The sequence below is a fragment of the Thunnus thynnus genome, chromosome 8, assembly GCF_963924715.1.
Source record: "Thunnus thynnus chromosome 8, fThuThy2.1, whole genome shotgun sequence".
In the NCBI taxonomy this organism is placed as follows: Eukaryota; Metazoa; Chordata; class Actinopteri; order Scombriformes; family Scombridae; genus Thunnus; species Thunnus thynnus.
The window spans coordinates 5,902,972-5,930,811 of NC_089524.1; the positions used below are offsets into that span (position 1 = coordinate 5,902,972).

Consider the following 27,840-nt stretch of genomic DNA (forward strand, 5'->3'; position numbering starts at 1 on the left):
AATTGGTGATCGATTGCTTCGGGCTGCCATTTTCGATTTAACCCGGAAGTTGGTGTTTCTGTTTACAGCTAGCACGAGTTCAAGCGGTTGTTAGTTAAAACAACTAACTAAAGTTAAATAAAAATGACCGAAACACAGAATGGAGCGGTGTTTGATGCCATTTCGGTGCACAATTTTTCGGAGAAGATTTTGGAGCAGACGGTACATTTTCACGTCATGAAGCTAAGCGGCGGGTTTTTCCTCTGGGTCGGCTCGACTCCAGTCTTGTCCAACTTAGCTGTTTCAATGAGCAGCAAATATGTAAGTAAAACACACGTTAGATTAATAATAATAATACAGAAAAACTGCTGGAGCCACATTTTTGTATGAACTGTGTAGACCAGTTTGTCGACTGCGGTATGAAGGGGTGAACTGAGATGGTTTTCATTTTAAACCAGATGATGTGATATTATTTAGGGATTTTAAAGGATGGGTTCACAGTTTTTTCGAGTCTGTCTTAAAACAACAGTCATGTGCTCATATGAACACTGAAAGAGGTTTTCCTCGCAGTAATTATTCCCCCTGTTCATACTGACTATTAAAAAATCCCCTTTAAATGCGTTTTAAATGTAAGTGATGGGAGCCAAAATCCACAGTGTGTCCACACAACTAAACAAAATACAAAATAAAAGATAGTAAGATTCAAGAAAATAGGAGAGTCAACAAAATAAAATTACTGAAGCAAGATGTTTCTTGAGGAATATACAGAAGTTGCATTTTGGATATTTATGAACAGACTGCGCCACAGTTTTGGTCCATATAGTAATAAATAAAAGACATCTCAGTAGGGTCAAGTGGGATAACATGCAGGTAATTTATGTAGTATTCAACACTACAAACAGTTTTCACAGAGACCTACATTTTCTTTATTTGATTATCCTAAGAAGGTTGGACACTTTTTAGAAAGATTGATTACAGTTTTAGTTGTTTTGTTCTGTTGGTTTTGTGTGTGTGTGATTTATTGTTCAGCGGTTTTGAGTTCTGGTGCTCGTGTGTCCATTTGTGGCCAAAAATAATATTCCATGTGATTCATTTTTATGATGGCAGAAGTTTCAGTAACAGGGAGACTTCTGAAACATGCTGCGGTGTGTCTGGTGAGATCACAAGCATCAACTAGAGCGGCTGCGATCGGCTCCGGCAGCTGCGTCGGAGCTGGAATGCGACGCAGCCGTGCCCGTCGGGATCAAGCCGTAAATAACAGGAGACTTTTGTTGTGAGGAATAGGAAATGCGTTCCTCACTGAATTAGCAGAGCTTCGTTAATGGCGCTACGTCAGCACGACAAGATCTGCAGATCTTTGGAGCTCTTTGTTCAGCAGATCAGTTAGAAGTAATGCAGGGAGGAATAGTATGAGCAGAAACAGCCACAGAAACGCCATAATATTAGTAGAGCAGTGAAATCCAGCACACAAACAAGAGCAGCTGACCAACACACCCTGCAGCACTTGTTGGCGTGCTGTACGTGGAGCAGATGACCATATAAAGAAATCCGTCACGAGCCGACGTCAGCTTGTCTCGAAAGTAGAAAAACCGTTGGAAACCTAATATTCAGAGCAGTCTGAAGCCTGAGCTTTCTGCTCACAGGGGTTACTTCTACATACGTTTACCTCGCATTCATTGCATACATTACATATATGACAGAAAATAAGGAAAAGTATAATATGTCCCCTTTAAGAGAGAGGCGTCATCATGTTGTCATGAAGCTCTGTTGTGTCGCATGGACCGGTGTCATAATCTTATTTTAAGGCCCCTGTCATTCAGTACTGTTCCAGCACAGGGCCACTGGATGGTTAATAGGTTCCTAGAAGACAAAATATAATAAATCTGCTGCCCAGACAAAAGAACCTTTCTTTCTTTGACATCATCTGATTATACCACAAACCACAGAGACAACTAAACTATACTCCAATAGGAGTCACTGGGAGAAAATATGGTCAAAATCTGGGATTGAATGTCCCTAGTTTAAAAGGTTTGGGAAAACCTGGGCTAACAAACGGACATTAAGAGGAAAAAACATTATTTTGGATATTAAGGTTAATCATTTACTTGCCTGTAAAAAGACTAACTGCTGCTGTTCTTGTTCCTTTTCTCTCTGCAGGACTCGATGCCATTATCTACATTAGTCATGGGGGACCCATCCAATACTGCTCCAAATACTTTGGCACAGAGATTAGGTAACGCTGTGTGACTTTTCATGAGTTAATGTGTCTTACTGTTTCTCCTAAGTAGGAAATTGTACTTTTTTATAAAGCTGGTCATTTATTGTGGATATGAAAGGAATAAATCTGAGTTTTTGTATGTTTTAGCCAAAAATCACTCATAAAGAAGACCGCCAACAGCTATTCAAAGCCTGGTAGTGCTTCAGGTTTTCAAATATGTGGACAATATAAAAGTCAGTATGCAGAGACTTGAAGCCGCTTTGACTGTCAGAGTAACATTACCGTTGTGTGCTAATGGCAGCTGCAAATGCAGATTGACGTGAAAAGTCAGCATTGTGTAACCATCATATGATAACCCATGTTTGACAGAAATAAAAGTGATAATGATGTTCACGGATGTCAAACAGGTTTCAAGTCTCCACAAGTTGATTTTCCTACCTTACAGAGTGTAATTAAAAGCAGAGGCTGCCTGAAAGGTGTGGGAAAAAAAAATCAAAAACCATTGCAACACTTTGGAAAATGGCTGGCAGTTCTGAAACATTGACAGGATTTGTAGTAAAGAGGCTAAAAACATGCAAACACACTGAAAAAAGTCCATTAACCAACAAAATATTGACAGAAAAAGACCAATTCTCTTGCAGATTCATGACTGTTAAGACAAATTTTATGATATTTTTAGTGTGTTTAGCCTTAGAGGTACAGAGTAGCAAAACCATTCTCAGTATTATCCAAACTGAAACTGAAATAATTGTCTGTTTGTGTCTATTTTGCAGCAAAGAAGACCAAAAAGCAAGTATTTGTGAGTTACAGTCTTCCAATGACAGACTCCAGCCACTCTCTTCTCGTGGAAAACAGGATCAAAAAGGAGCTCGAGCTTCACCCTGAACACTTTTGAACACATTCGATCCTTTTTTCGAGCTTCTTTTGTACGTAACTGAGGACACCTGGGATGGAGGAAAAGTACAGCAGGTCCTTCTCGTATTCTTTGGACTCCTTCTGATGCCATAACGATACTCCGACAAAGCTACCACAAACGGTCACATCAAGTGTTCTTTTATTGACATAATAAATTAAGTGGTTTATTATCAAAACATGTAGGCCTATGGCTTTTTGTACAAATGCATCATATTAAAAAAATAACACTTAGAAAACAGCATTAGTGGTTGAGTTTTTTTTTTTTTTCTTTCTCCGAGTGTTGAAAACATACAGACTAGCAAACCATACAGTGTGTTCAAAATACGTATTGCGTACTAAATATGATTTTTAAAAATGGAAGATGTTTGGTATATTATGACAAAAATTGTTTATGGGATGGTTTATCTATTTAATGTGCTTATATCCTATAAATGTAAGGTTGACGGTCCATACATTATATCATTGAATGGCACATGAACACATACCTTACATTTTTATGCAGTCCTAAGGGACACTTACATACTAAAGTGTATAAATGTACACTAATCACGACTAGGCCAGGTCTATGCAGGCTACGCTGCACTATTCTAATTTCACAAATGTTTATTTCAAAAACTGTAAAATATTGTGCTTTCTGGCTAGAGTTACACATCCTAGGAGCAGGATTACAACATTACCACAGTACAGAGAACAAGGAGTGAGAGTTGGGAGTGGAATATTTGCTAGTTAAGGAGGTATTTCAAGCAACAAAATTGCCCTTGGCAGCATGACAAAATAAATACTGGTTTTCTTAAATTACATTGTATCTCCTCTGTTTCGTTTAAAAGAACAGAGCCACCATGATAAAGCCATTTAAATGCTGAGACGCATCATAAGACATACAGTAGTACACCCGACGAGGTCACGAATGTCCGTTCAACTCTCAGATTTGTTTAGCATTACCCACAGTCTCTACAGGCTACACATACGGTCTGCCAAGGTCTCCGGCTGTTCCGTCACATCAGACAACCATCATACACCCACGCCAACAGCAGTAATGCTTACTTTAAAAAATCAGTGTCTACACTGACTTCACCTCTGAGGATAAAGTGCCACATTGGACTTCTAGTAGAGGGACCACAAATAAGAAGAAAATACATGTAAAACCATTTGTGCCCTTTCATGCAAAAGAGTGGTAGTGGTTTAGCCAATCCCTGGATCTCCAATGTGTTGGCTAAAAATCACAAACACTTGATTGTGTCTCTGACATTTAGTGCAAAAGAACTTATAAAGAATTATAAGATGCAGTGAAATCCTCTCTCAACGAGTCAAAACTACAAACAAAAAACTCACTGAGCGCTCATTATTGAAAGCTAAGTCTGCTCTACTTTGCCTCTTTACTTGCCCCGTGTCTGCTTCTTTTAACCTGTGAATCATTCATGAAAGAGCGGACGGCAGTGCAAGGAAATCACCAACACCACTGAAGACTTTCATATTATTCAACACACACTTACTTCAGATAAACGCAGTCCAGTACAATATTTTTGGCAACTCCTGAATGAATCATAGTCACTACAAACTACACAAATTTACTATCATCACCATTTCAACCATGACAAGAGTTCATCTGGTTTATCCAAATAATTATTTTTTCCCTTAAAAGTGTTTTTTTTTTTATTTGGTCACAAGTTCAATGACCTTTCATTCACGTTAATGCAACTAATAGCACAGTAGTAGACAGCTATGACGCTCATACTCCATTGGCTATGGCACGATTGCCAATCACCTCCCCACCAGTCGCCAGGGAGTATGAGGCAGGTACCGCTGCCAGAGCGGTGGCTGCTGCCACTGTAGCTCCCCCAGTGGCTGAGAGGTGTAACGGTGTGTCGTGGACGCGGGAGTAATCCCTGTCAGTCTTGGCAAGAAGGAGGTGCTGCTCTCCGGGATGGAGCAGGGTCTGACGGGTGAAGGTCTCTCCGTCAGCCAGGCTCTCCGGCAAAGGCTGGCCCCGGGGCTCGGGCAGCAGCAGCAGGCAGATGATGCACAGCAGGGTGCAGCAGGCGAAGATCACATGATGCAAGAAGTAGCCCTTCTGGTTGTGGAGCTCCATGATGGGTGCAGTGAGCATGCCAAAGCCGGCACTCGCCAGAACCAGGCCCAGACCTCCACCCCTGCACGAGGAGTGAAAAAGAAGGAGTATAGCAGATCCACTATTGAGACAGTCTGACATGAATTAAACTAACAACAGCGTAAGTACTAATTGTACCACAAGATGGCGCCAAACGGCAACTTGAGAACTGGAGCTGTGACCCAACATTTCATAGATTTTAGTAGTTTATCCACAGCTCCATCAAACAACTGTCATTATCAATTACTTTCATGATTACAAACTTGATTAATCAATTAAACATTCAATTATTTTGTCTATAAAACATAAGAATAGGGAAAAGTGATGTTTTTACTTTCCTAGAGCCTGAGGTGACATATTCAAATTGCTTGTTTAGTGTAACCAACAATCTAAAACCCAAATATATTCAGAAAAATATCATATAAGACAAATAAAAGCCACAAATTTTCTAATTTGAGAAGCTAAAACTAGCAAATTCTTGGCATTTTGCTTGACAGTGATCATGAAATGTAAGTCAAGAGGCTCCTGTAAGTGTCTCAACGTGTGTTTATGATCATCCAGGCTCACCTGATAACAGTCGGAGTGATTTCAGCACAAAAGAATATGCTGAGGGTGCTGACGGCATGAGACGAGAACATGCCAATGATGGAGAAGGCCACTGAGAACTTCCTGTTCAGAGTGTCTCGCAGAACTATCGAGAAGATGACAAGAACATGTAAGCAACCAAACAACACCCAGCATACAACAACATCCTTTAGTTTATATCTAATCTGACAAATTCCCAAAGGCATCATAAGGTTACAATAACACTAAGAGGTGGACAGCTGTACCTGTGTCATGGCGAAGGCTGTACTTCCCAATTACTGGATTCCATTAGCGAGCATCGGAGGAAGAGGAGAAAACATGACATGAGTAAGCACAACAGGCTGCTCGGTGCTGACACAAACAAGCAGAACAGCCTTCAGGAGAACTCCGAAGAGTTCTCCAATGAAGCCTGAAATAATGACCACAAACTGCGGATGTAGGTCAGAAACAGGAAAATGAGAGGAGGCTCCTATTAGCCAGGAGTTGAACTGCTGTCTGTACTGTTTTAATGGCACAAGGGGCAGCGCACAATGTCTGTAAGTACGACTCAGTTTGCTGATTAATTTCAGTTTTCTGTTCTATATGTCCGAGATAGTGTTATATAACTTTCTAAACTCTAAACGCTGATTTTCTCCACTGACTTGAACCTTTGTTAAACTTCTCCCCCCGAACAGCAATTGTCCAATTATAGCTTAACAACCCTGACTCACTTGGCATGGGAGGTCAGAAAGCCCAACCACAAGTGCAAGGAATGAATTCAACAGTTCGTTCATTCAGAGCAGTCTGAAGCTGGTACTTTTTGCTCACAGGGATTACTTCTACATACATTTACCTCATTATTTGACACTTAAGCCACATTTAATATGAACATCCGACATTGTAACATAAATCTCACATTATTGTAGCTTGGTCAAGTGTGTTTTTCTGCAGCAAGTATCCAAATGGGGCTGTTAGCAAGACATAACATCTATTATTTGGCCCATTTTCCTTATAATGCCATACTATAATACTAGCAGCATCTAGATTTACACCACAAAAGAAGAATAATAGCTGCTCTTTTACTTTCTTTTATCAGACTTCTACATGGGTCAGCAGCTGGTGAAGATGCTGACTTTTCATCTGGAACTTGCCTCGTCCTTTTTTTTTTTTTTTCATCATCACTGCACTACTGAGTAAGCATAATCTCAAATTTGGAGCCATCAAGTGCATACTTTTATAGGGTTCTCGTTTTCAGATGAGTCAGCCAAAAACATTGAAAAGTCAGCCAGAGATTTATTTTCCGAACCACTCACAGAATTAATATTTGTTATCTAGCCAGCAACAGCTGACTACATCTTCCAGAGACCTTGAGACAAGATCAACAATGGCCGACTAAAATGAGAAGCCTGCTTTCTGTTTTGCTTCGGTTTGACGTCAGAGACCACAAATGACAAATTTTAATCATCAAATCTGCGACTTTGTCATTTTAACCTGCACAAGTGTTGTGCTACAATCCAAACTTCGACAGGTTTATCGGTAGGATCTAAAGCTTACCGAACAGTTAACTAACTGTCTGGTTTATTTCTCTGTGCGATTACTCACAGTTGAGCAAACCCAGCTGTAGCAGTGACGCCAGAGCTGTTATGATCATGAAGGTGAGCAGCCCTCCACGCCGACCCATCAACCCCACCATGGGGCAAAGCGCCAGGCAGGTTGCCACGGCGATGCCAGCCATAGTGTAATAGTCCGTGTGGCACAAAGCAGTGGGCTGGGCCTCAGGGTCCATCATACTGCGGGCGAAGCAGTGGTGGATCCCATAACCTGTCAGACTGCACAAAGACACACAAACATACAGTAAGGATAGGGAGGTGATACCTGAGACATGCGTCTGCCACGGGGCGAGTGACGAGCTCATGTGTAATTCATGTTCCCTCAACACAACGGATGTTGGCTTTGATTAGCAAAGGAACTGTACAAGCTCAGCCACAAACACGACACACTTACGAGTTGACACACAGCACCACAATGTTTTTCCACAGGTTCCTGGTGCTCATCATCTTGACAATACAGGTCCTCTGGGGTTTCTTGTGCAGCTCCTGCTCCAGCTCTGGTAGGAAACATGAAACGCACACCTTGAGACCTTTCCTTTCAGAAGGTAATGAGAGACCGGCTGCTAAGGGACTTTTAGTTCAGAGAACCCAATGTGCTGTGGGGCCTTTAGATAGATATAGGACACACTTTGCCCACTCTCATCATCTATCTGTCTGCTCGGCCACTGGGACAGGCAGAAACAATGAATCAAAGAGTAATTCGGGAGAGGAGGAAGGGGCAGTGGCAGAGAGTGGAGAGGTGTAAGTGAAGGAAATCACCAGTATGGCAATTCTTTAAGGACTGGACAATAACGGGACATTTAATCATAACTATTTTGATTATTAATTGATCATTTAAGTCGTTTATCAAGGAAAAGTTCCAAAAATGTCAAATGTGAGGATTGACTTATAATTGTTAACTGACTATCTTTGGGTTTTGGACTGTTGATTGGACGACACATGGCATGAAGACGTAACATAAAAATAATTGAGCCAGTGATCACTAGTGACAGCCCTAGAAAGAGGTCTGACGTTATTGATCTTCCAGTGAGAAATCACTTATGATCTTTCTATAGGGGCACATATGTGTATATCTGATTGCAAATGTATTTCATCATATCAACAGCTGGGGAAAATGCTGCTTGAAAACTCAAACGTGTTTGCACGCATCAAAAGGGCAACCTCGAGTCTGTGCGTTTGTTGCATGTTCATTTCATCACATAACAAGAAGCAGCTGCAACGTATGAGGAATTAAAATAATTTGCAAAATGAAGTGAATAAAGCAAAAGAAAGTATAACATTTGTAGCAAAATGGATTTCGGATCGTTCGTCTTGTTTATTGTCCCTCCGTGAAATCTTTCTCACCTGCAAGAACTCCACTGGGCTCGGTTGTCATGTCAACCTGGTTCTTTCTGGCTATACGCAGCATCATGGCTTTGGACCGCCTGTAGTGCTGGGTGGCCAGCAACCAGCGCAACGACTCGGGAAAAATCCTGGAGAGAGAGAGAGAGAAAGAAACACAGAAAGATAGATGGGAAGGACATGGAGAGAGCGGACAAAGAAGGATGAGAACAGAATTTGTTGTGAAAGCAAGAAGAAGAAACGAACAGAAAGGGGGAAAGAAGACAATAAGAGAAAGAGAGTATTGTTTGTTGGCCGAATGTGCTCAGTACTGTGTAGCGCAGTGTGTACTGTACAAGCCGTCGCCTGGCTCAGCGCAAAAAGAATCTGCCCCCCCCCCCCTGCAGTGGGTTTCCTGAGAGGGTGGGACTCACCAAACGTAGGGCAGCATCAAAACGAAGGGGCTGATTATGACAATCTGCAGGACCTGCCAGTCATCGCGGTCCGGCCAATTGCGGCATAGTGCGGCCACCCCTGGCATCAGTAGCTGCCCGCCTACCATCAAAAAACTGGCCACCATGGTCATGGAGAAGCGCCAGCCTGGCAAACAAAGCTCGATCCCTAAAATAAAGACACAAAGAGGTGCAGAGAGAAAAGGAACATTTAGTTTGATAGAAAATATAGATTTTTGTAGTGTTGGTGCACCAGTGGAGACAAGTAAATAATATATAAGCTGTATTTGTGTGCATGTGGATGTGGTTACCATTATAAACAAAGCAGCAGCCTTAATGGCCTGAAAGAGTGTGATATGTGTTTGTTTAATGGTGGGACCAGTACTGATTTTCCTGTCTGAATAATTGAGGACTCCTACTACTGTTCCTTCCCCTGAGAACGCACTAGTTTAACACTAGACCTCTTTATAAACTTAAGATGGACAACACGTTGAACCTTTTGAGAGAGTTCAACTGCTCTTTGAGTGTTTTGCTGTAAATCCCCCCACCCCCACCCCTGCCCACTCCACCCCTGACTGGGTTCCCATCCCCTCCCCTACTGCTTGTAACATGGTACAGTCCAGATGGCCTGGCCCATATGGCAAGGTCTTTTTGAAGGTGACCATTGTGGGTGGATGAGGAGGATGAGGAGGAGGAGGAGGAGGGGGGGTAGACTCACTAACCTGGACTCATGTACCATTACTTCTTATTGTGGAAATGAGAGAGAAGAAGAGAAAAAGAGGGAGAGAGGGGAACAGGAGAGAGAGAGGAAAATAGGAAGAGAGGAGCAGAATACCAATTACTTTTCCCTCTGAAGGACACGGAAAAGTCCCTCCATTCATCAGTGGAATCACCGAAAGAATGATAATAAAGACTAGCAAGAGAGAGGCAGAGAAAAAGCAAGGAGGGAAAAGGAAGAGGGAAGGATAGAAAAACAGAGATTCATAGATAAGAGAAAGATTAGGAAATGATTCAGTTAGAGCGTGACACAGAGGTTCTGAGGAAGAAAAATATTAAAGGTATTACTGGAAGTCCCCCCCAACCTCTCTGTAGATGTTCACTTTTTGGGAGTTAATCTCCACAAACCTTTCCTGAAGGAACCAAAACACATGGAGGAAATTACATTGACCCATAATCCTGAACTTGCCTGTCTGCTTCTCTCTAGCTTGACTACGTGTATCACAGGATTAAGAGAGAGTCTGTCTGTCATCCAGTGGTGGAATAAATATTCTGATCTTTTAAGTAAGTAGAAGAAGCAAAACCACATTGTGAAAATACTCCAATGAAAGTAGAATTCCAGCATTCAGTATATTATGTAAAGGATATTTACAACTTGATCTTATTTACATAGTTTTGTCTCAGCAAGTTATTGTTAGGATATGGAAACAAGGCAACATGGCTACAACCAAGTCCAACAAGAAACATGAAAACACTGGTTTGTTTACAAGTTTTAACAGTTTAGACTATGTAAACCATTTTATTTGGAGGCAAAATCAAACTTAGCACACCCAAACTGTCTGTATTAATCCCTATTTGAACAGGAAAATGGTGCAAAACTGCAAGCTCAAACAGACCGACCTCCTGGGTCAAAGTCGACCTTGGAAGTCGGTCTATAAACTTTGATGGATGTTTTTCCGTTCAGTTTTGTTTCCCCTTGACTGCTCGTGTTTCTTGCCTCATGTCCGTTCTTTTTAGCTATATTGCCGCACACCCATAAACTTAGAAAATAAAATACAATTGTAAAAAACTGGAATTATCCTTTAAAGTTGCAACATTTTCATAAAACAGTGGATCAAATGACTAAGTCACAGAGAATTAATACCTAACTCAACAGTTCTTCTCAGCTCTGGAGAGCTTTTTAGCCTCTTTTAGCTCACTGTTTTGGTTTTCCAGTCTGTAAAGCTTATCAAGGCGAGTATATTTGTATAGCACATGAAAGGCATCAAGACAGAATATAAAAGAAACACAAGGCCATAAGTAAAGACATTTAAATACGCTTAAAAAGAATTACATTAGAAATAAAAAAGCTAGAATAGAATAAGACATAAAAGACGAGGAGAATAAAAATTACAGTGCACTGTAAGACATTAACTCTCAAATTTGGTTTAATAGGCTCTGACTTTTAATCTTTCTTCCTCGGCTCTTAATTACTTCAGTTTTGTGTTTGTTTAATTGAAGAAAATTCTCCTGCATCCAATCATTGATTTGTTCAATGCACATACTCAGTGCTTGTATTGGACTAAAGTCTCCTGGTGATATGGTTATGTAAATTTGTGTGTCACCTGCATAATTATGGTAACATATTTTGTTGTTTTCCATAATCTGAGCCAGCAGAAGCATATAGATGTTGAACAGAAGAGGCCCCACAGCGGAGCCTTGGGGAACTCCACGTCATTTTTGTCCACTTAGATGTGTAATTACCTATCAACCCTGTTTCCAGATGTTTCAGGCTGCTGTTTTCGGTGAAAAAGCTCAGATAAATTGTTTGTACACTAACTGCTCAGCACCAAACAACAGATAGACAACCTTAGCGACTAGCTCGTGAACATAGTGGAGCAACACATTCACCATAACATCATAAGGTGATAATATGTGAATGTTGTGTTTACAGCTTGTTCTGCTGCCCAAAGTGGACAAAATTTACATAAATGCAGCTTATAATATAGCTTATATTATCCTACATGTATTATTGCATTATTATTACTTAGCAGTATTTTAATGTTGCAGCTGGTCAAGGTGGAACAAATTTTATCTGATATACACTGGTTGTCAGTTTAAGAACATGTCATATTTTATAAAATGAATATACAGTATGTTTTAAATGTAAAACCTAAATCTATAATAATAATATAAAAAAGGTGGAGAAAAAAAGTATAATATTGCCCCCTGAAAATATGGTGTACGTGTAAAACAGTACTTGAGTAAATGTACTCTTTCAAATACTTCTACTACACCCCGTCTGTCTGTTCTGACAAACAACACAGCGTTGTGTGTATGTGGTACCTCTGTCCACAGCAGTCAATAGGGATGTATCAGACTGAGCAGGACACACACACACACACACACACACACACACACACACACACACACACACACAGAAAAGACAGACTAAAGAAATCAACTGTACCTTGGCAAAGGCAATGCATGCCTAAATCAACCTCGCAAAAAACAAAAACCACTCCCCAACTCTCTGGGGAGGTGTCTGATCCTGCCGACTCTACTGGGATAACAACACACACTCACACACACACACACACACACACACACTCACACACACATGCTGGCAAGGACCTTTTGTTCCAGCTGAGTGGGAGAATGGTTCTCCTTGTGCTGATTATCTCACTGTGCCCCCTCCACCCCCCCCCCCCCCCCCCCCAGGCTGATCCTCCCGCACCCCTCACCCCCCTCCTGCCCATTCTCCCCTCTTGCTCATCATGGCTGAAGTGGCTCTCTCACCCTCTGTAAAGCCACCATCCCCCACCTCTACCCACCCTCCTTACCCCCTTGCTCCTCCCTCCCTCCCTCCCTCCCTCCCTCCTCCTTTCACCAAGCAGCTTCTCCACTGCCTTTACATCTGAAAGTGAACAGTTGCAGAAAAAAAAAACTATAATGGAAGAAAGGGAGACTAAAAACAAAGAGAAGGCAACAAACAAAAAGCAGCTGATCTAATGGCCATACTGATCCACGATGACAAATGGCTGACAGCACCACCACACACACACTCTCTGTTGTCTGCTTGCACCCTTGCTAACCTTGCCTGGGGCATGAGAGCAGGGTGAAGAGACAATTGGCTTTGTAACAGCATGAGTTCAGAGTCAGAACCACCGTCTGTGTTTGTGTGTGTGATGTAAATGTATAGAGGTAGCAGATGGTAATAATAGGTGATATGCATTTCGGAAAAAAAGAGGGATGTAGCGCTGAAAGTCAAACCAAACTAGTGAATTACCATCAACTTAGATGAGCAAGTAATTGTTAAAGTAATTTATAGAGACAAATTGCTCCAAAAATACCTTGTTCCAGACTGCTGCTTCCTCTGTTTTATATCACAATAATTGGCCATAATAATCATAGTCGCAGCCTTAGGTGGATGACTTCATAGAAAAGCAGTAATAGGAAATAGACAGAACAAAAGGCTCGACAAGGGCACAGTGTAACAGTACGTTTCCCCAGCTGAGTCAGCAGTTGTCATCCCCCCCAGCTCAAAACAACACACAGACACACACACACACACACATAAACTGCATGTCTCTGTCACTATCTAACAGTCTCCAAGGAGCAGAGGAAGAAGCAAAGTTTTTAACCTTGGCTCACTGTTGGAAAAGTGACTGCAGCCTAATTCCTTTGGGTCCACGCAAACGTCATGATTAAAGAGATACTCAACTGAAAATTTATCCTTTGAGTGCCAAATACTCACTCACCCCCTGTAGACTTGAGAAGTGGATCTAAAAAGTTTGAAGCATGCAACAGCGGCTGTAGTCAGTTGGGATTCACAGCATGTACAACGGATTCCAATGTTGACCCAGTTTCATGACAGAAAAAAAAACATACCAAAAATGTCCACAGAAACTTCTCAAATAATTCTTGCAGAATAATCCACTTTTATGATGTTGAATGTCTCAAACAAGAAATGTTTTCAAGTAGTTTAGGGCACTTTCCAGTCTCAAAAAAAGTCTCTCAGTAGTCAGGTCTAGATCAAGTCTCATTTTCATGACATAAATATATTTTTATATTTCTATATTTTTATTCTGGGGCCCTACTTGAATATCTTTGCATGATTTACGGTTCAAAAAACTTATTTATCTTATACTGGCTCTTTATGCAGCCCCTCAGTTCAGCCTCTGTCTGAAACAGGCTACTGTCTCTTTAAGGCCCCCCCCCCCCCCCCATCCCAATGAGCCCACTCTGTTCTGATTGGTCAGCTTCCACCGGCTCCAGAAGCTACGTAAACAAACAATAACAGTAATAATTCTTACTACTGTCTTTTACGAATTTCTTTACTCGAAATGTCAACTTCTCAGATATATCCGAACATGTTCGAGCCTGAATCTGATGCGAGTGGATAACGTGAACAGCCTGTGGAACAACAACAGTAAAAAAAAACAAAAAAACATTGCAAATGACGCGTTCAGAGCAGGCTGACACCTGGACTCTTGTTGTTATGGGAGCATTTTTCACCTCAAGTTTTTGGAAATTTGACCATATTTAACATAAACATCCAACATCATAACAGTATATAAATGACAAAAAAATCACAAAAAGCAGAATAGGCCCCCTTTAAAGAAGCTTTAAGACTGACTGACATAGCTAAATACACTTCTTCTACTGATACTGAACCTACGAACAGTGGAGACGTAAATTATGCTGCAGGTGTGATTTGAAACGTCTCTATGGATGTTTTGATGGGTGTTGTTATTGTTGTGACTCTGGGTTGCAATTAAAATCTAATGTAACTGCTGTTAATTCAAGCTGACTACAGTCATGCTGTCCTTCATTAAGAAGTAGGTTACAAACTTTTCAAAGCCACCTCTCCAGCCTGGTGAGTGCTTTAATCCTGAAAAGATGCATTTAAATCTCAATGAATACTTGTATGACCATAAACAAAACACAAACACTGTCCGCTGGGTAATAAGCAGACATGACCACAAACTGAGATTATAACATCATCAAATGAAAAGAAAAACAGGAAAAAAAAGCATGAGAAGGAATCCTTACAGCCCCCACAGGATGGCCCTGAGGAAGGTGCTAAATTACAAAGTAATAAACCTGTGCAGAACTGGTGCAACAACCAAACATTCACAGAACACACACACACACACACACACACATTAACACATTTACATTAGCAGAACAAACTAAAGCTTCAGCTGGCAGCTCCAGTGGAGTTTATTATGCGCTGCGTGCTGCAGCAAGATAACAGAACGATGAGAGATTTCAAATGAGCCTCGAGAATATGAGCAAGTGAGGGTGTGAGTGCTGTTAGTAATAAAAATGGTAGTGAGACAGAGAAAAGAGGGGGATGAATGGGGCAGAGGAGAGCCGAGGGAAGCGTGGAGTGAAAATGGAAAGTGCCAGAGAGCTGCTGGATTCAGAAATAGAAATTCAGCGTTGCTTTTATGGTGGCTGAGGGTGAAAGGAAAGAAAAAAAAAAAGCAGCAGCATTTTTGTAGCACACATAATGAATCATATACAAGTATGCAGATTGAACACTGCAACCAGAAACACGTACATGCACATATATATATATATATGTATAATCATCCATAATACAGCACATGTGTGCTACATGCATGTTTTTGATTCTCATTCTGATCTGCTTCCTGCCGCAGTCTATTTAGCACTCAGCTGCCAAACAGATGTAACAATAATTATTCTCTGTTGTGTTTCAGCATGTTTTTTTTAACTGTATAGTATTTTCTGTTGTTTTATCTCTGCTTTAAAATGAAGCAGGACTTTGGGATTAAAGTGCTGACTTTCAATCTTAATTTGAACCATAATGAATGTAAACATCTGTTGTTGTTTTTTACACAGTCCCCTTGTTTAAACACGATGCAACAAGACAAAGCAACCAAACAGTGTTTGTGAAGCCAAACAGTGGATTGCTCTTGACTGGCCAAATTAGTCACATGACCTCAATCCATCTGATCATGTATTTCACCTACTGAAGGCAAAAAAAAAAAAACCCTGAAACAAGCATGAAAGGGAAGCTGGCTGCAGTATAGGTCTGGGGAAAAGACTTCACATGTTCACTGCAAAGATTTGACATTAAATATTAAAGATCTCCTCCAGACGTTTTTTAAAGACATAAAAAAATACTCTGCTTAGAACAATAAACTGTGTCTGACATGTTGTTTTTTTTTCCACTTCTGTTGGTTATAATAACATTGTACTCACCAAAGTAAGTAATAACCGAGAACATGGTGACTTTGCCAAAACAAAGTCCAAACACAAGCCGTCAGACGGTCAGGAAGGTTGTAAACAAGCTGTCAGTTACTCCATTTTATCTAAAAAAAACCCTGAATTTGGAGATAGTGAGTGCACCCAAAATGTCGGTAATAATCCCTCATTGCACTGGAAAACTGTTTCCACACAGCTGTTTGCTTACAACCTGTCTGATTACGTTGTTTGTTTCTAGTGTTGTCATTATGTCCTCAGATCTCAGCAATTAACTCGGTGATTACAGTATTATCATTACCGGCAGGAATAATAGCCAAATCGACATAAATAAAAAAAAAAGACCCAGTAGTTTGTGATAAACTGGAATTTCCTTTTAAAGGTTTTGACTTTATGTATGTTTTTCTTTTCCAATTACTTTTTGGCTCCCTGATTTGAGGGACTGAATATAAAAAAACACTTCCTACACTGTCTCATGGATGTGAGCACCTTCAAATTAAAGCTGAAAAGTCAGTGCATACTAATGTTTTCATTTCTAATCCAATGTGCTGGGAGTATAGAGCCAACACAACTAACTAATATGTCACAATCCAAATACTGAGAGACTGCGCTGAGTCTCTATTGGCAAACATGGTACAGTAATGATAAATTTCATATTCAGTGTCTTCTCTCCATCTGTGTTGGTTTGGTTTGGTATAATAAAGTTTCTATTCCTTGCAGCTCGTGTGTTGGTACGTATTCAGCCTTTCGAGGATGTGTTTATTGGGAAGCTACATGTTTTTTTTTTACTGTTAATGGGATGGCAGCGTCTATTATCTGCAATCATAGTGAGAGTTCACTTCAAAGAGAGTCATTCTGTGGCAGTGAGCTGACTGTTCCACCTACTGTATGCATCTACACCTCACATGCTCTGCAAACACCTCACATAAACACCTTTTTTTTTTTTTGTTTCACTTCAAAGTGCATGCATACAATCTGTTCTCTCACACACATGGCAAAAAACACAAGACAGTTCCCTATCACTGTCAACACACACACACACACACACACACAAGTGAAATGTAGAGAAATTGCTTCCCATTATACAGTATGTATTTGTTGTTTGGCAAACTGACTGTAATGAGAGAAGAAAATGAAGAGTTGAACAAAGATAAGAGTCTCCTCTCTGCCAGCTGGTCCTGAGGTTCTGCCCACGCACATCAGGGTTTCAGGATGGACACCGAAACAATCTGGCACAAATAAATCATCAAATCGAGAAACAGGATGTCACCGGCAGAACAGGCAACCCAGGGAGGCCCGGCTGAGTTCACTTTGTCATAAAACAAAGGTTGATACAGAATCTCGCTTCCTACCGAGAGAGAGGTTTATCCATCTCCTTGATCCTCAGAAACTCTCCTATCTATGCAGGGAGAAAAGTATATGCAAAATATATGTTAACTGTTGTCATACACTAAGAGAAAAAAGAGCAAACCGTAGGAAGATACAGGGGGAATGTCCACTGTTTAAAAACTCATCAATGACATCAAGATAAATTAGCCGAGCTTGAGTTTCCACCTCTAAAATGTGAAAAGAGCTTTTGTCAGCCTCCTATTTGTCCCATCAGAGTACAACACTCAGGCCCAGACATGCCTTTCATGGCTGACCTGAGATTTTAATGTAGATTACATAGTCAGTAAATAATACAAACAGACATGAATGCCTTTGTCTTTCAAGGTAATTAAATGCTAATTGAATTGAGTTTTTTACACCCTCACACAACCTACTCTGCAATCATCTTCAACTAATCTTCAGGTGACTCATGTTATTTATTCAAAATTCAAATTATGCTCATCATTAGTAGTCATTAATAAAAATAAATGTTTTGTCAGGCTAGCAGCATGTCTCCAGGGATGCTAATGATGGTCTGTTGGTTGGTCGGTCCACCAATTTGGTCCAGACTGAAATATCTCGACAACTATTGGATGGATTCTAATGACATTTTGTACAGACGTTCATGTTCTCCAGAGGATGAACCCAACTGTCATTGATCCCTGAATACATGAAGTTGACATTTTTGGTTTTTAATGTAAAGTCTTGCCAATTACTGGAAGGATTGTCATTCATTTTTATACATAAATCTATGGTGTCCAGAGGATATATCCTAATGATTTTGATGATCCCCTGACTTTTCATATAACACCAACATCAGGTCAAGATTTTCACTCATCCAGTGAAATATCTCATCAACATTAGATGGATTAGTGCTAAACTTTGTACAGACATTCATGGTTCCCAGATGATATATCCTGACTTTTATTCTATCGCCACCATGAGGTTGACATTTGCCATTTTGAGTGAAATGTGTTATAATGATGGATTGTCTTGGAATTAGGTTTCAACATTCAAGTTCCCCACAGGATGAATTTAGTGTCAAATTTCAAAATTTTATCCAATATTTTGGTTTATGGGCAAATACATGTAAAACTAATGACATTCCCATCACCTGTAGTTTGTGTTTAGTGCTAATTAGCAAATTGTAGCATGATAACACACTAAACAGCCTAAATACAACCTCACAGATCCTCGCATGGCTGTTGATTCTTAGTCAAGAATTTGAGCTAATGTTTTCTCTTTTTATTTAGGTCATGTTTATTCATCCAAATATGATTTCAACTCAGCATACACGCAAAACAGAGAGCTTTAAATGGGTTTCTACTTAACAAATACACTAATTTTATCAGTCATCTTAATTATTTTTGCCATTTGAGCTTTCATCACCTACTGCAGATTTTATTATTTGTATTTGTAAAGAGTAAAAAAACACTCCCACCACTCTTCTGTTACAGTTCTCTCTTCATCTTCCTCAAACACACACTGTGTGAATAAATCTCATTCCACTCTTACATTCACAACTCCCTGTGAGTTAAAGGGCAGACACCGCAAATTACAACATTATCTGTGGCCTTGTTCACACCTGGCGTTAAAAAGCATCTTGGGTGATCCGATGACAAGTGTACAGCTCTACGTGCAGGTGTGAATTCACCCAAAACACACTGAGATACGATTGCTCAGACCACATTTGGAGGTGGTCTGGGCATATGGCCACATTCTTGTAGCAGTGTGTACGCAAATGTGTCTTGGGCCACATTGAAGGACCGCCTACTCAACTAACATTGTTTGCATAAATGGAAGAACGTAGTCATTTGTGCGCCAACGGCGTCGTATTGAAGTGTGAAACAAGAAAAGGCCACAACAACAGGCAAAATGGATTCTTGTGAATGTAGTACACATGAGACACGCTGTCTGATTTCCATTCGGGCTGAAGAGTTTTTATTTTACCCGCGTGCCGAGGTCTTTGCAAACCTCTTCTTCTTCTTTTAATTTCCGGCAGACTAGGCACAGAAAGTCTATCACTCCCTCCCACCAGTTAAAAACAAACAATGCATTTGCAAAGATGCACATGTTTACTTGCATATAGAGCAGGAAAGTGAGATCTAACACCAGGTGTGAACTGACGTACTGTCCACTTGTGATTGTATCACCAAAGACACATGTTAATGCCAGGCGTGAACAGGGTCTGTGTTTTGTTTGTATACATCACAGATTAAATTCCACTTTCAGAAGACTCTCGGCAGAGACATGCATTTTGTTTGTTTGTTTTTAGAAGCAGTTAAACAAAGATTTATCAGGAACCCCCGCAGAGAGGGACAAACCCCCCACCACCACCACCACCACCAACACCACCCAGGCTCAAAGTCTGCACTCACTCCACGCATAATGTATGACTAATCTCTCACTGGCCTGTAAGAAAAGAGAGGCCTAGAAGAGGGTGAGAAAGAGAGAGAGAGACAGCAGCAGAAGGGAGAGGGGGAACTGTGATGTGGGATGAAGACGTTCTCATGAGAAATGAAAACGCTGTCAGCTATAATGTGTCATTTTGAACACGGAGCCCCGGAAGAGACGGGGCAGGAAAAACAAATCAACTGCTGTGGCGCCACAGGCTTTAAAAATAAAAGTGTATATAGTAGTTGGATAATCGGAAGCACTGATTACATGTTGGTGCCACAAAAACAAAAAAATTAAAATATTACAATATGCATCATTTTAAACTGCAAAGGCTGATAGACTGATAATATACACATGAACTACACATTATACAAATGAAAGGACAGCGTGAGGTGAGCTCTGCTATACTTAACCCAAACCAGATCTGACAAAGTATCTGGTGTCATGTCGGGTTCAGGTTTGGTTATTTTCAAATGTAACTGAAACGATTAGACAATAAATCAGTTAGTCAGTTGACAACTACTTTAACAGACTATGTAATAGATCGATTGATTCAGTTGTTTTCCAAGCAAAAACTGAAATAATGTTGCTCCTATATGAGGATTTTCTGCTTTTTGCTTTGTTTTATGTAAACACATTAAATATCTGTCGTTTGGACTGTTAATCTGACTAAACAAGTAGGTTGAAGATGTCACTTTGAGTTGTGGGAAGTTGTGATGGACATTTATGACTATTTTTTGACATTTAGATTAGATTAGTTAAAATAATTATTAGTTGCAGCTCTATAATTTTGTCTCTCTTTATCTCTCTGCCTGAGCCAATCATACACAAGCTCCAAAAGATGCGGGTAAAAACCTCCACAACCTCCTGGATTATTGACAGACCACAGCTTGTGCGGATGTGTCTGAGCAGGTGGTAAGCAGCACAGGAATACCGCAGGGAACTGTACTCTCACCTTTTCTCTTCATCCTGTATACCTCACACCTCCAATACAGCTCCTGTCATCTGCAGAAATTTTCAGATGACTCTGCAGTTGTGAGGTGGAGGGTTTAAAGATTCCTGGCTGTTCACCTTGACAACAGAGCAGACTGGAAATATAACGCTGAGACTGTACTTCTAGAGGAAGCTTAGGTTGTTCGATGTGCGCAGCAAGATGCTGCATATCTGCAGAACGTGGGCTCTGTGCTGGGGACTGCTCTGGAGCCCCTAGAGTTGGTTGTGGAGAGAAGGATGTTGCACAAGTTGCTCAACATAACGGACAACGCTACACACACCCCCCTTACACAACCTTCTGGTCAGACAACAGAGTGTCTTCAGTCGGGGGCTCCTTCAGCTCTGCTCCATTCCTGCCCACTGCAACAGCATCTACAATGACTCCCCTCTGTGCCACATGCACAATGGACATTTTACATTTAATTTTCAATGCACAATGGACATTTTGCATAAAATTCTTTTTTTTTTTTCTATTTTTTCTACTTTTACTAACTTTTTCTATTATAGTACTTTTTGTATATTTCTGGTAATTCACGCACACACCTCATTGTGCATGGTTTTATAAGCTATGTGTGTTTTTGTGTTTTTTATCATTTATTCATCCATCCATCCATCCATCCATCTATCTATGTCCAGCAGCTTAAGGTCTCGAGTTGGGTTTGGGTCTCATAGTTGGCAGGACCAGTGGAGTTTCAGTTGGATCAGGTCCCAAAGATGTGGGTGCAGTCTGGGTTTGGGTCTCAATTTAAGGCCCGTGTAGAACTTCACTTCTGCCATTTTCACATGACTTGTGTTTAACATTAAAAGGACTTTAGTCTCAAAATGTCACCATTGTAGACGATACTATGGCTGCTTTTTCTCCTCTACTGCTACAGATTGAATGTTCGCTACTTGTACTGGTTTTGATTTTGGGTAACTGTTGTCCCTGGTCTCACAGTCTGCTACTCTTTATAAAGGTGGAGACTTGCATTCTATGTCTAACCAAAGAAACACTTGAAACTAAGAAAAGAAAAAACATGCAGAAAAGGCATACGAAGCAGTTAAGGTAAAAGGAGAAAAGAAAACAGTTAAATGATGATATTCAAGGCACAAATATTGAACAGCGAGGATTGTTGTTGCTTCTGGCAACGAGCGAAATATAAAAGCCTTCTCATGATAATGCAAGCATTTTAAGAGACAAAAAAAAACGGTATTTTTCTCCCATCTAAAAGATTTTTCACCTTGTCCCTTCTAGTGCTCTGTACTCTTAATGTGTCACTCATCAGACTTCAACACAAAGACAGAGGGAGAATGGGGAAAACAGGAGTAGCGGGAAAGCAGAAGAAAGGCAGACAGGCGTGTACTTACTGAGCACATAGAGGGAGAGAGCGAGGCCCGCCAAGCAGAATCCCTCAAAGAAGCGCAAGGTGCTGAACATGGTGACGTTTACAGAGAAGGCAACACTCAGACCAAACACCAGCATGAACAGCACTGAGAGAATCAACACTGGGTGACGACCAAACCTTAGAAACAGAGAGAGAAGAAGAAAGAGAAAGATGTGTCACAAACTGAGAGCAGAAGCTTTAGATGTGTGGTCGGGGCAAAAGGGATCATTCCCGTCATTGTTTTCCTTCGGACTCTGTGAACTTCCTGGTTTGAGGGGGGGGTCAGTAGGTCAGTGGGTCAGGTCAGAACTGAGGCCTCACTGGCCGGCACATTTCTTTACATTGTTTCCATAGTTACTGATCCTAAACACAATACATGGACTTTTTTTCCCACGAGGCAGCTCAGGCTGCAGACGTGACCACAATGACCTGAGCGGACAACAGCGTAACTTAAAGGATCAGTTCACCCAATTACAAAAAGACACATATTCTTATTTTCTGCCAGTCGTATTTAGCCATGCAAATAGTTTTGGTTGGATTTACGCAGCTTTTGATGTGTACAAACAAGTGCAACACTATGAATGCCTTCCAGGGGAGACTGTCTGAAAATGTACAGCCAGCTTTTCCTTCAGTGTGGCTGTAAACACTTTTGCCCTCTGACAACACCTTGTACGGACAAGTTTTTCTTGAGCAAAATCCAACATGTTACCATTTAGCTGAGCACCTCTGGGCCTGACACCGCATTCACGTCATATGGGATCGATGGGAAAGACGGAAAAGATTCCCATGTTTACAGCTTGCAAATGTTCATATCATCAGACATGATTCCAGAGTTGGCTGAGTAATGGTTAAAATTAATTACCATGAACAATGGACTTTGGCTGATGTGAGGCATCAGTGCTTTCAGAATAAGAGTTTCCCTGTTGTAATTTGGAACTTGGAAGTTGGCGAGAACACTATTTAAAAGTCGGAAACTCATAATTACGATAACTATATGACGTGAACATGACATAAATACAGCGTCGTAGAGCTGCTGGCGTGGCTGTATTGTGTGGAAGCAGAAATCTCGAAAACGGATGAAAACTTGGCCGAATAAAACCCAAATTATCTGCATGGATAGATACAACAAGAAGCAAATTAAAAATAATTTGTTTGTATTTCATAATTTGGATGAAACAACGCTTTTCGGCTTTCTAACACAAGCTGTATGAGGCACAAAACAGAAATGGAGGAGGCAGCATACCAGTCAGCCATGACACCCATCACCAGGTAGCCAAATATGGAGCCCACCAGCAAAGAGAACTTGGCAATGTGCACCTTCCAGGCCGAGTCACACACCAGGTTCCACTGAAACACAGACAGAGACAGAGAGAAGAAGAAGAAGAAGAAGATTAGTCAACTTTTCAGAGAAAACCACCCACAACAAGATAAAAGGGAATTAAACATCAGCAGTTGATTTTTTTTTAATCTGAAAGCTGCACTGAGACAAAAAAGAAACGTGGGCATCTCCCTTCAGAAGTCTGTCAAACTCATGCTCTCTGACTCACTGTTTTGATAATTCATGAAGGCTGATGAGTGTGCAAACATGCTACGAGCGCTTCTGAAATATTCAAATCGGATGTGCATTTTGAGGGGAAAAATAAGGGAAAACTCGAGCTCGGATGCATGTGTGAGAGAAAGAGAGAAAGCAGCATGTGTGTGTGAATGTGGGCGCGTGTCTATAATAACAGAAATCAATAGTTTTCCACTCTTCCCTTTAAGCCCACGGGTCAGTGAACACACCGCTGCAGCTCTCAGCATCTGAAACTCAGCCAAGGACACATGTGGAAGCACGATGTGTGCTCTATTTTGTTGCACGACCCTGAAAAAATCTACAAGAGCCCAGCAGTGAAAATAGTGTTGGTGTTTAACAATGATTTACAGAACACCCCGCTGAGCCCCCGACCGTGCAGAGGAGCAGAGAGGGAGAATAGAAGGGGAATGATTATTGGTTATGACTGATGATTTTGGTTGTGAAATGGCCTGTGGTGTCGAAGGAACATAGTCAGTGTGGGTTTATTATGTACAGGCTGTTAGCGCCGGCGTTAGCTATGAAAACAGACATCAAACACACCGTTTCTATTTTTAACTGGATAAAATTATAGTATTTTTTTTTAAGAATCTGCTGTATGCAGGAGATTCCTGGCAAACTGCAATTAAATCTGATATAATTTTACACAAGTGCAAGGCAGGATTAACCTGTTAGATGCCCTCCAGGGAAAAACTTAACCCCACTAACCCTCTGATTCTCCACTCTGTGACCAAAAGAAAAGGTTAGTCTATGCAGGAAAAGGCCCACAACCTAGTCCCGCATTTGCTGTGTGGTAGTTTAGGAATACATAACCAGTCCATTAGAGCTGCAACGATAAGTCGATTAAAGAAAATTAATCTGCGAGTATTTTGAGAATCGATTAATTGTTTAAGTGCTTTTTCAAGCAAAAATTCCAAACATCTAATCATTACAAGTTCTCAAATGTGAGAATGTGCTGCTTTTCTTTGTCTTACATGATAGTAACTTGAATATTTTTGTGTTTTAGACTGTTGGTCAGACAAATAACACATTAAATGACGTCACATTGTGCTCTAGCATACTGTGATGGACGTTTTTCACTGTTTTCTGATGATTTATAGACCATATGAGTAGTCAATAATAAAAATAATCATTAGTTGCAGCCCTTATGTTCCAACGTTATGCTTCTAACTTGGCAACAGTTTGGAGGTCCTTTCCTGTTTTAACATGACAATGCTCCTAAAGCCAGGTCCGGTTTGGTTTGGAAGAACCTGACTGGTCTGCACAGAACCCTGATCTCAACCCTGTCTAACACCTTTCAGATGAACTGGAACACAGACTGCAGGTCAGGCCTTATCGTTGGACTTCACTAGTTGTCTTGTGGTTGAATGGGAGCCAAATATCATAGAAAACCTTCACAGAAGAGTAAAGGCTGCAGCATATTAATGTCCATTGTTGTATATGTAGAAAGAGGTGCTCATACTGATGTCCATCTACAGTTTTAGCACAAAACTGAAATAAGAAAGGTTTCAACTCAGTGATTCTCTTCACAGAGCTTCAAGATCAAGTCAGTTATTGTGGTTTAGTAGCGCATATCCCCGGTCACATTTTCAGTTAAATTAACACAAACCAGTTGACACACACTAAGCCTGCAGCTTTCAGGGACCCCTAGAGCCCCCAGGGGCCCTTGGGAAATATTCCCAGTTGGTAATCCAGCTTCGCAAACTAGTGTTTACTCTGATGCAATATATCACAGTAGAACACAGTTCATTGTTCATTTCAGTGCATTGACCGTCAATTTGAATATTTCAGGTGAGATTTCATGTTTGTGTCACACACGGTGTTTTACCAATGTTGAAAACCTCTATTTTTATATTGTAATATTGATTTCAATCATATGGTCCAGCCTTCACACACACGCACACACACACACACACACACACATACACTGATAAAACACAAACACATACACACACATGCTCCCGCTGCAGCTCAACTGCACACACACACACACACACACACACACACACACACACACACACATACACACACACACACATCCTCTCATATTGGGGTCAGTGGGTAAGTTGTCAGTCAGCTGTGTTAGTTGAATCAGACTCTGGTCTAAACTGAGTGGCAGTGATGATGAAGATACAGGATGGTGAGGATGATGATGATGATGGTGAACAGAGAGGGGTTTTTTTCCCTCTCAAAGAGATGTGCTGTGGGCCTATCTGCTGCTCACTCGTTACCTTGGTAACCACATTCTGACTAAGTCCCGTCTGCAGCTCCAGCCTCCACTCCTTGCAGGCGCACAGCATACCGCTGCCGTCGCCGTATCCCTCCCCGGTGCCGTTGCCTTTGAGTTGGAGCGCGGGCGCCCCGCTGGTGACGGTCACCGGCGGGGATGCCACGGTCCAGTTACTCTCGTTAGCCAGGGGCTGCACGCACGTGCCATTGGGCTGCGCCAGGAGGAAATAATCCGAAAACTGACTAAAGCCGATGAACAATGCCGGTATCCAGGTCAGCACCACGAGCTGCTTCTGATGTTTCCCGAAACCCCCGAGAGACGGCAGAACCGAGCCGTCGATGTGCGGTAGCAGCCGGGGTACTGGGTGCTCCAGCGGGGTGAAACCGTTCTCGGGCGGGTGGTCCTGCGCCTCCGGCCGGCCGGCTGCCATCACGGCCCGGCCCCAAAGAGAGCAGCTGGGCGCAACAGCGGGTGAAGCAAAGCCCCCGCTCTGTTGCCGTCCGCGCACTCTGCGTTAAGCCCTTTGACACAAAGGAAGCCCACAGTGCAGATAAATCCTGTGTGTAGCCAACAAAAGATGAGCCAAAAAAGGGGGTCTCCGGTCCGTGCAGGCGCACCGAATCACCGAGCAGTCGCCCTCATGGCGAGGGGGCTCGAAGCGACCAAGGGATGTCCGAGTAGAGAGGCAGTGTCAGGAGGAGAGGGCAGTGGGGAAGCTCCCGGAGAGGAGTGGACTCGGACAGGCAGGCATGCTCACCAGCATGAGCTTTGTATTCCATGAGTACAGCTCCCACAGCGGGATCCATCCATGTGGAGCTGAGCTGGTCCAGGCCTGCAGGTTGTATGGAAGTGGATTATGGAGTTACATCCAGACTGGGATCATCTAAACATCTGCTGGTCCTTCATCCATGAGCGCCACAGGTCTCATACCTGTCCAAACTGTGACCTCCTGGTCCTGGAGGTGCGCATCACTTAGTTTCTAAAGTCCAGAATATCCGAGCCCCCTCTCATCGCCGGTCCACTCTGAGGGTCTGTTGAGTTGAGAGACAATGTGGAGTGTGCTGCTTGGTTTGTCGCCGTCTAGTCAATGGGACACGGTGCCAAAGCGGGGCTTGGAGCAGCGATGGAAGAGGAGGGGGGGGGGGGGACAAACCCCGCCCTCCCCGGTCGCGCTATGCGCTGCGATTGGAGAGCCTTCAAAGGGCGACTGCACCACTGACGGGCATCTGCAGGCAACAATGATCCCCTTTGTGCAGCCTCTGCCCTCTCCCTTCAATATAAAGCTTGTTAGAATTACTCAATCATTCACCTTTCCCATCGATTGCAGATGATTTATGATGTGACGATCAAGTGAAGATGTTCTCCTAGGTTGTTTTTTTTTTTTTTTTGCGCGGTTTGTGCTCGTGTGTTTGCTGATCGTCCCACGGAGGCTGTTGTGCGTCATATGATTTTTTTTTACATGAGCGTCATATAAATAGGCAGTATTAGTTACTGGTTTGAGGAGACAATGGAGGGATGTCAGAGGGGGGTTTTTTGGATGATGTGCTGCCTGTTAGCCGCGCGGGGGCGTTAAACGATCACAATACGCGCGTCCTTGCATCAATTAATTAAACCTTCATCATTGTAACAAGACAGAAAAATGATTAATAACTATCTCTGCTGGATTAGCACAGGTGCTACGAAGCAAGACGTATTTTAATGTATGAAAAGGCATCAGATTGTTGTGGGTGTTGATGTGACTGCAGCTGGTCCCAAATGACTGAGTGTGAGTGACCTTGAGATTCAAGTGAGTGACAGATTTTCCCCTGGCACCGAAGAAGCCT

At 41.7% G+C, this 27,840-nt stretch overlaps 2 protein-coding genes across 2 annotated transcripts; one reads left to right on the top strand and one right to left on the bottom strand.

The window, feature by feature from the left end:
* Window positions 1–3,350, top strand: psmg4 (proteasome (prosome, macropain) assembly chaperone 4). The gene is made up of 3 exons (XM_067596222.1): window positions 1–300; window positions 2,137–2,212; window positions 2,971–3,350. The coding sequence occupies exons 1-3, from the start codon at window positions 124–126 to the stop codon at window positions 3,090–3,092; spliced, it is 375 nt and encodes a 124-aa protein (XP_067452323.1). The 5' UTR covers window positions 1–123; the 3' UTR covers window positions 3,093–3,350.
* LOC137187372 (solute carrier family 22 member 23) lies at window positions 3,102–27,713 on the bottom strand. Its single transcript, XM_067596215.1, has 10 exons — window positions 26,019–27,713; window positions 23,461–23,564; window positions 22,201–22,355; window positions 9,148–9,334; window positions 8,738–8,865; window positions 7,788–7,890; window positions 7,386–7,612; window positions 6,050–6,082; window positions 5,787–5,910; window positions 3,102–5,262 (listed from the first exon to the last, which is right to left on the bottom strand). The coding sequence occupies exons 1-10, from the start codon at window positions 26,445–26,447 to the stop codon at window positions 4,842–4,844; spliced, it is 1,911 nt and encodes a 636-aa protein (XP_067452316.1). The 5' UTR covers window positions 26,448–27,713; the 3' UTR covers window positions 3,102–4,841.
* Between the last annotated feature and the right edge of the window lie 127 nt (window positions 27,714–27,840).

Bases quoted from the DNA above. Each gene is read 5' to 3' on its own strand.
- psmg4 (XM_067596222.1), top strand. From the start codon at position 124: ATGACCGAAACACAGAATGGAGCGGTGTTTGATGCCATTTCGGTGCAC. The intron at 301-2,136 runs GTAAGTAAAACA...TTCTCTCTGCAG, and splicing joins TTTCAATGAGCAGCAAATAT to GACTCGATGCCATTATCTAC. The intron at 2,213-2,970 runs GTAACGCTGTGT...TCTATTTTGCAG, and splicing joins TACTTTGGCACAGAGATTAG to CAAAGAAGACCAAAAAGCAA.
- LOC137187372 (XM_067596215.1), bottom strand. From the start codon at position 26,447: ATGGCAGCCGGCCGGCCGGAGGCGCAGGACCACCCGCCCGAGAACGGT. The intron at 9,335-22,200 runs GTAAGTACACGC...TCTTTATTTTAG, and splicing joins TCTCTCCCTCTATGTGCTCA to GGATCGAGCTTTGTTTGCCA. The intron at 5,911-6,049 runs GTACAGCTGTCC...TCTTCTCGATAG, and splicing joins CAGCCTTCGCCATGACACAG to TTCTGCGAGACACTCTGAAC.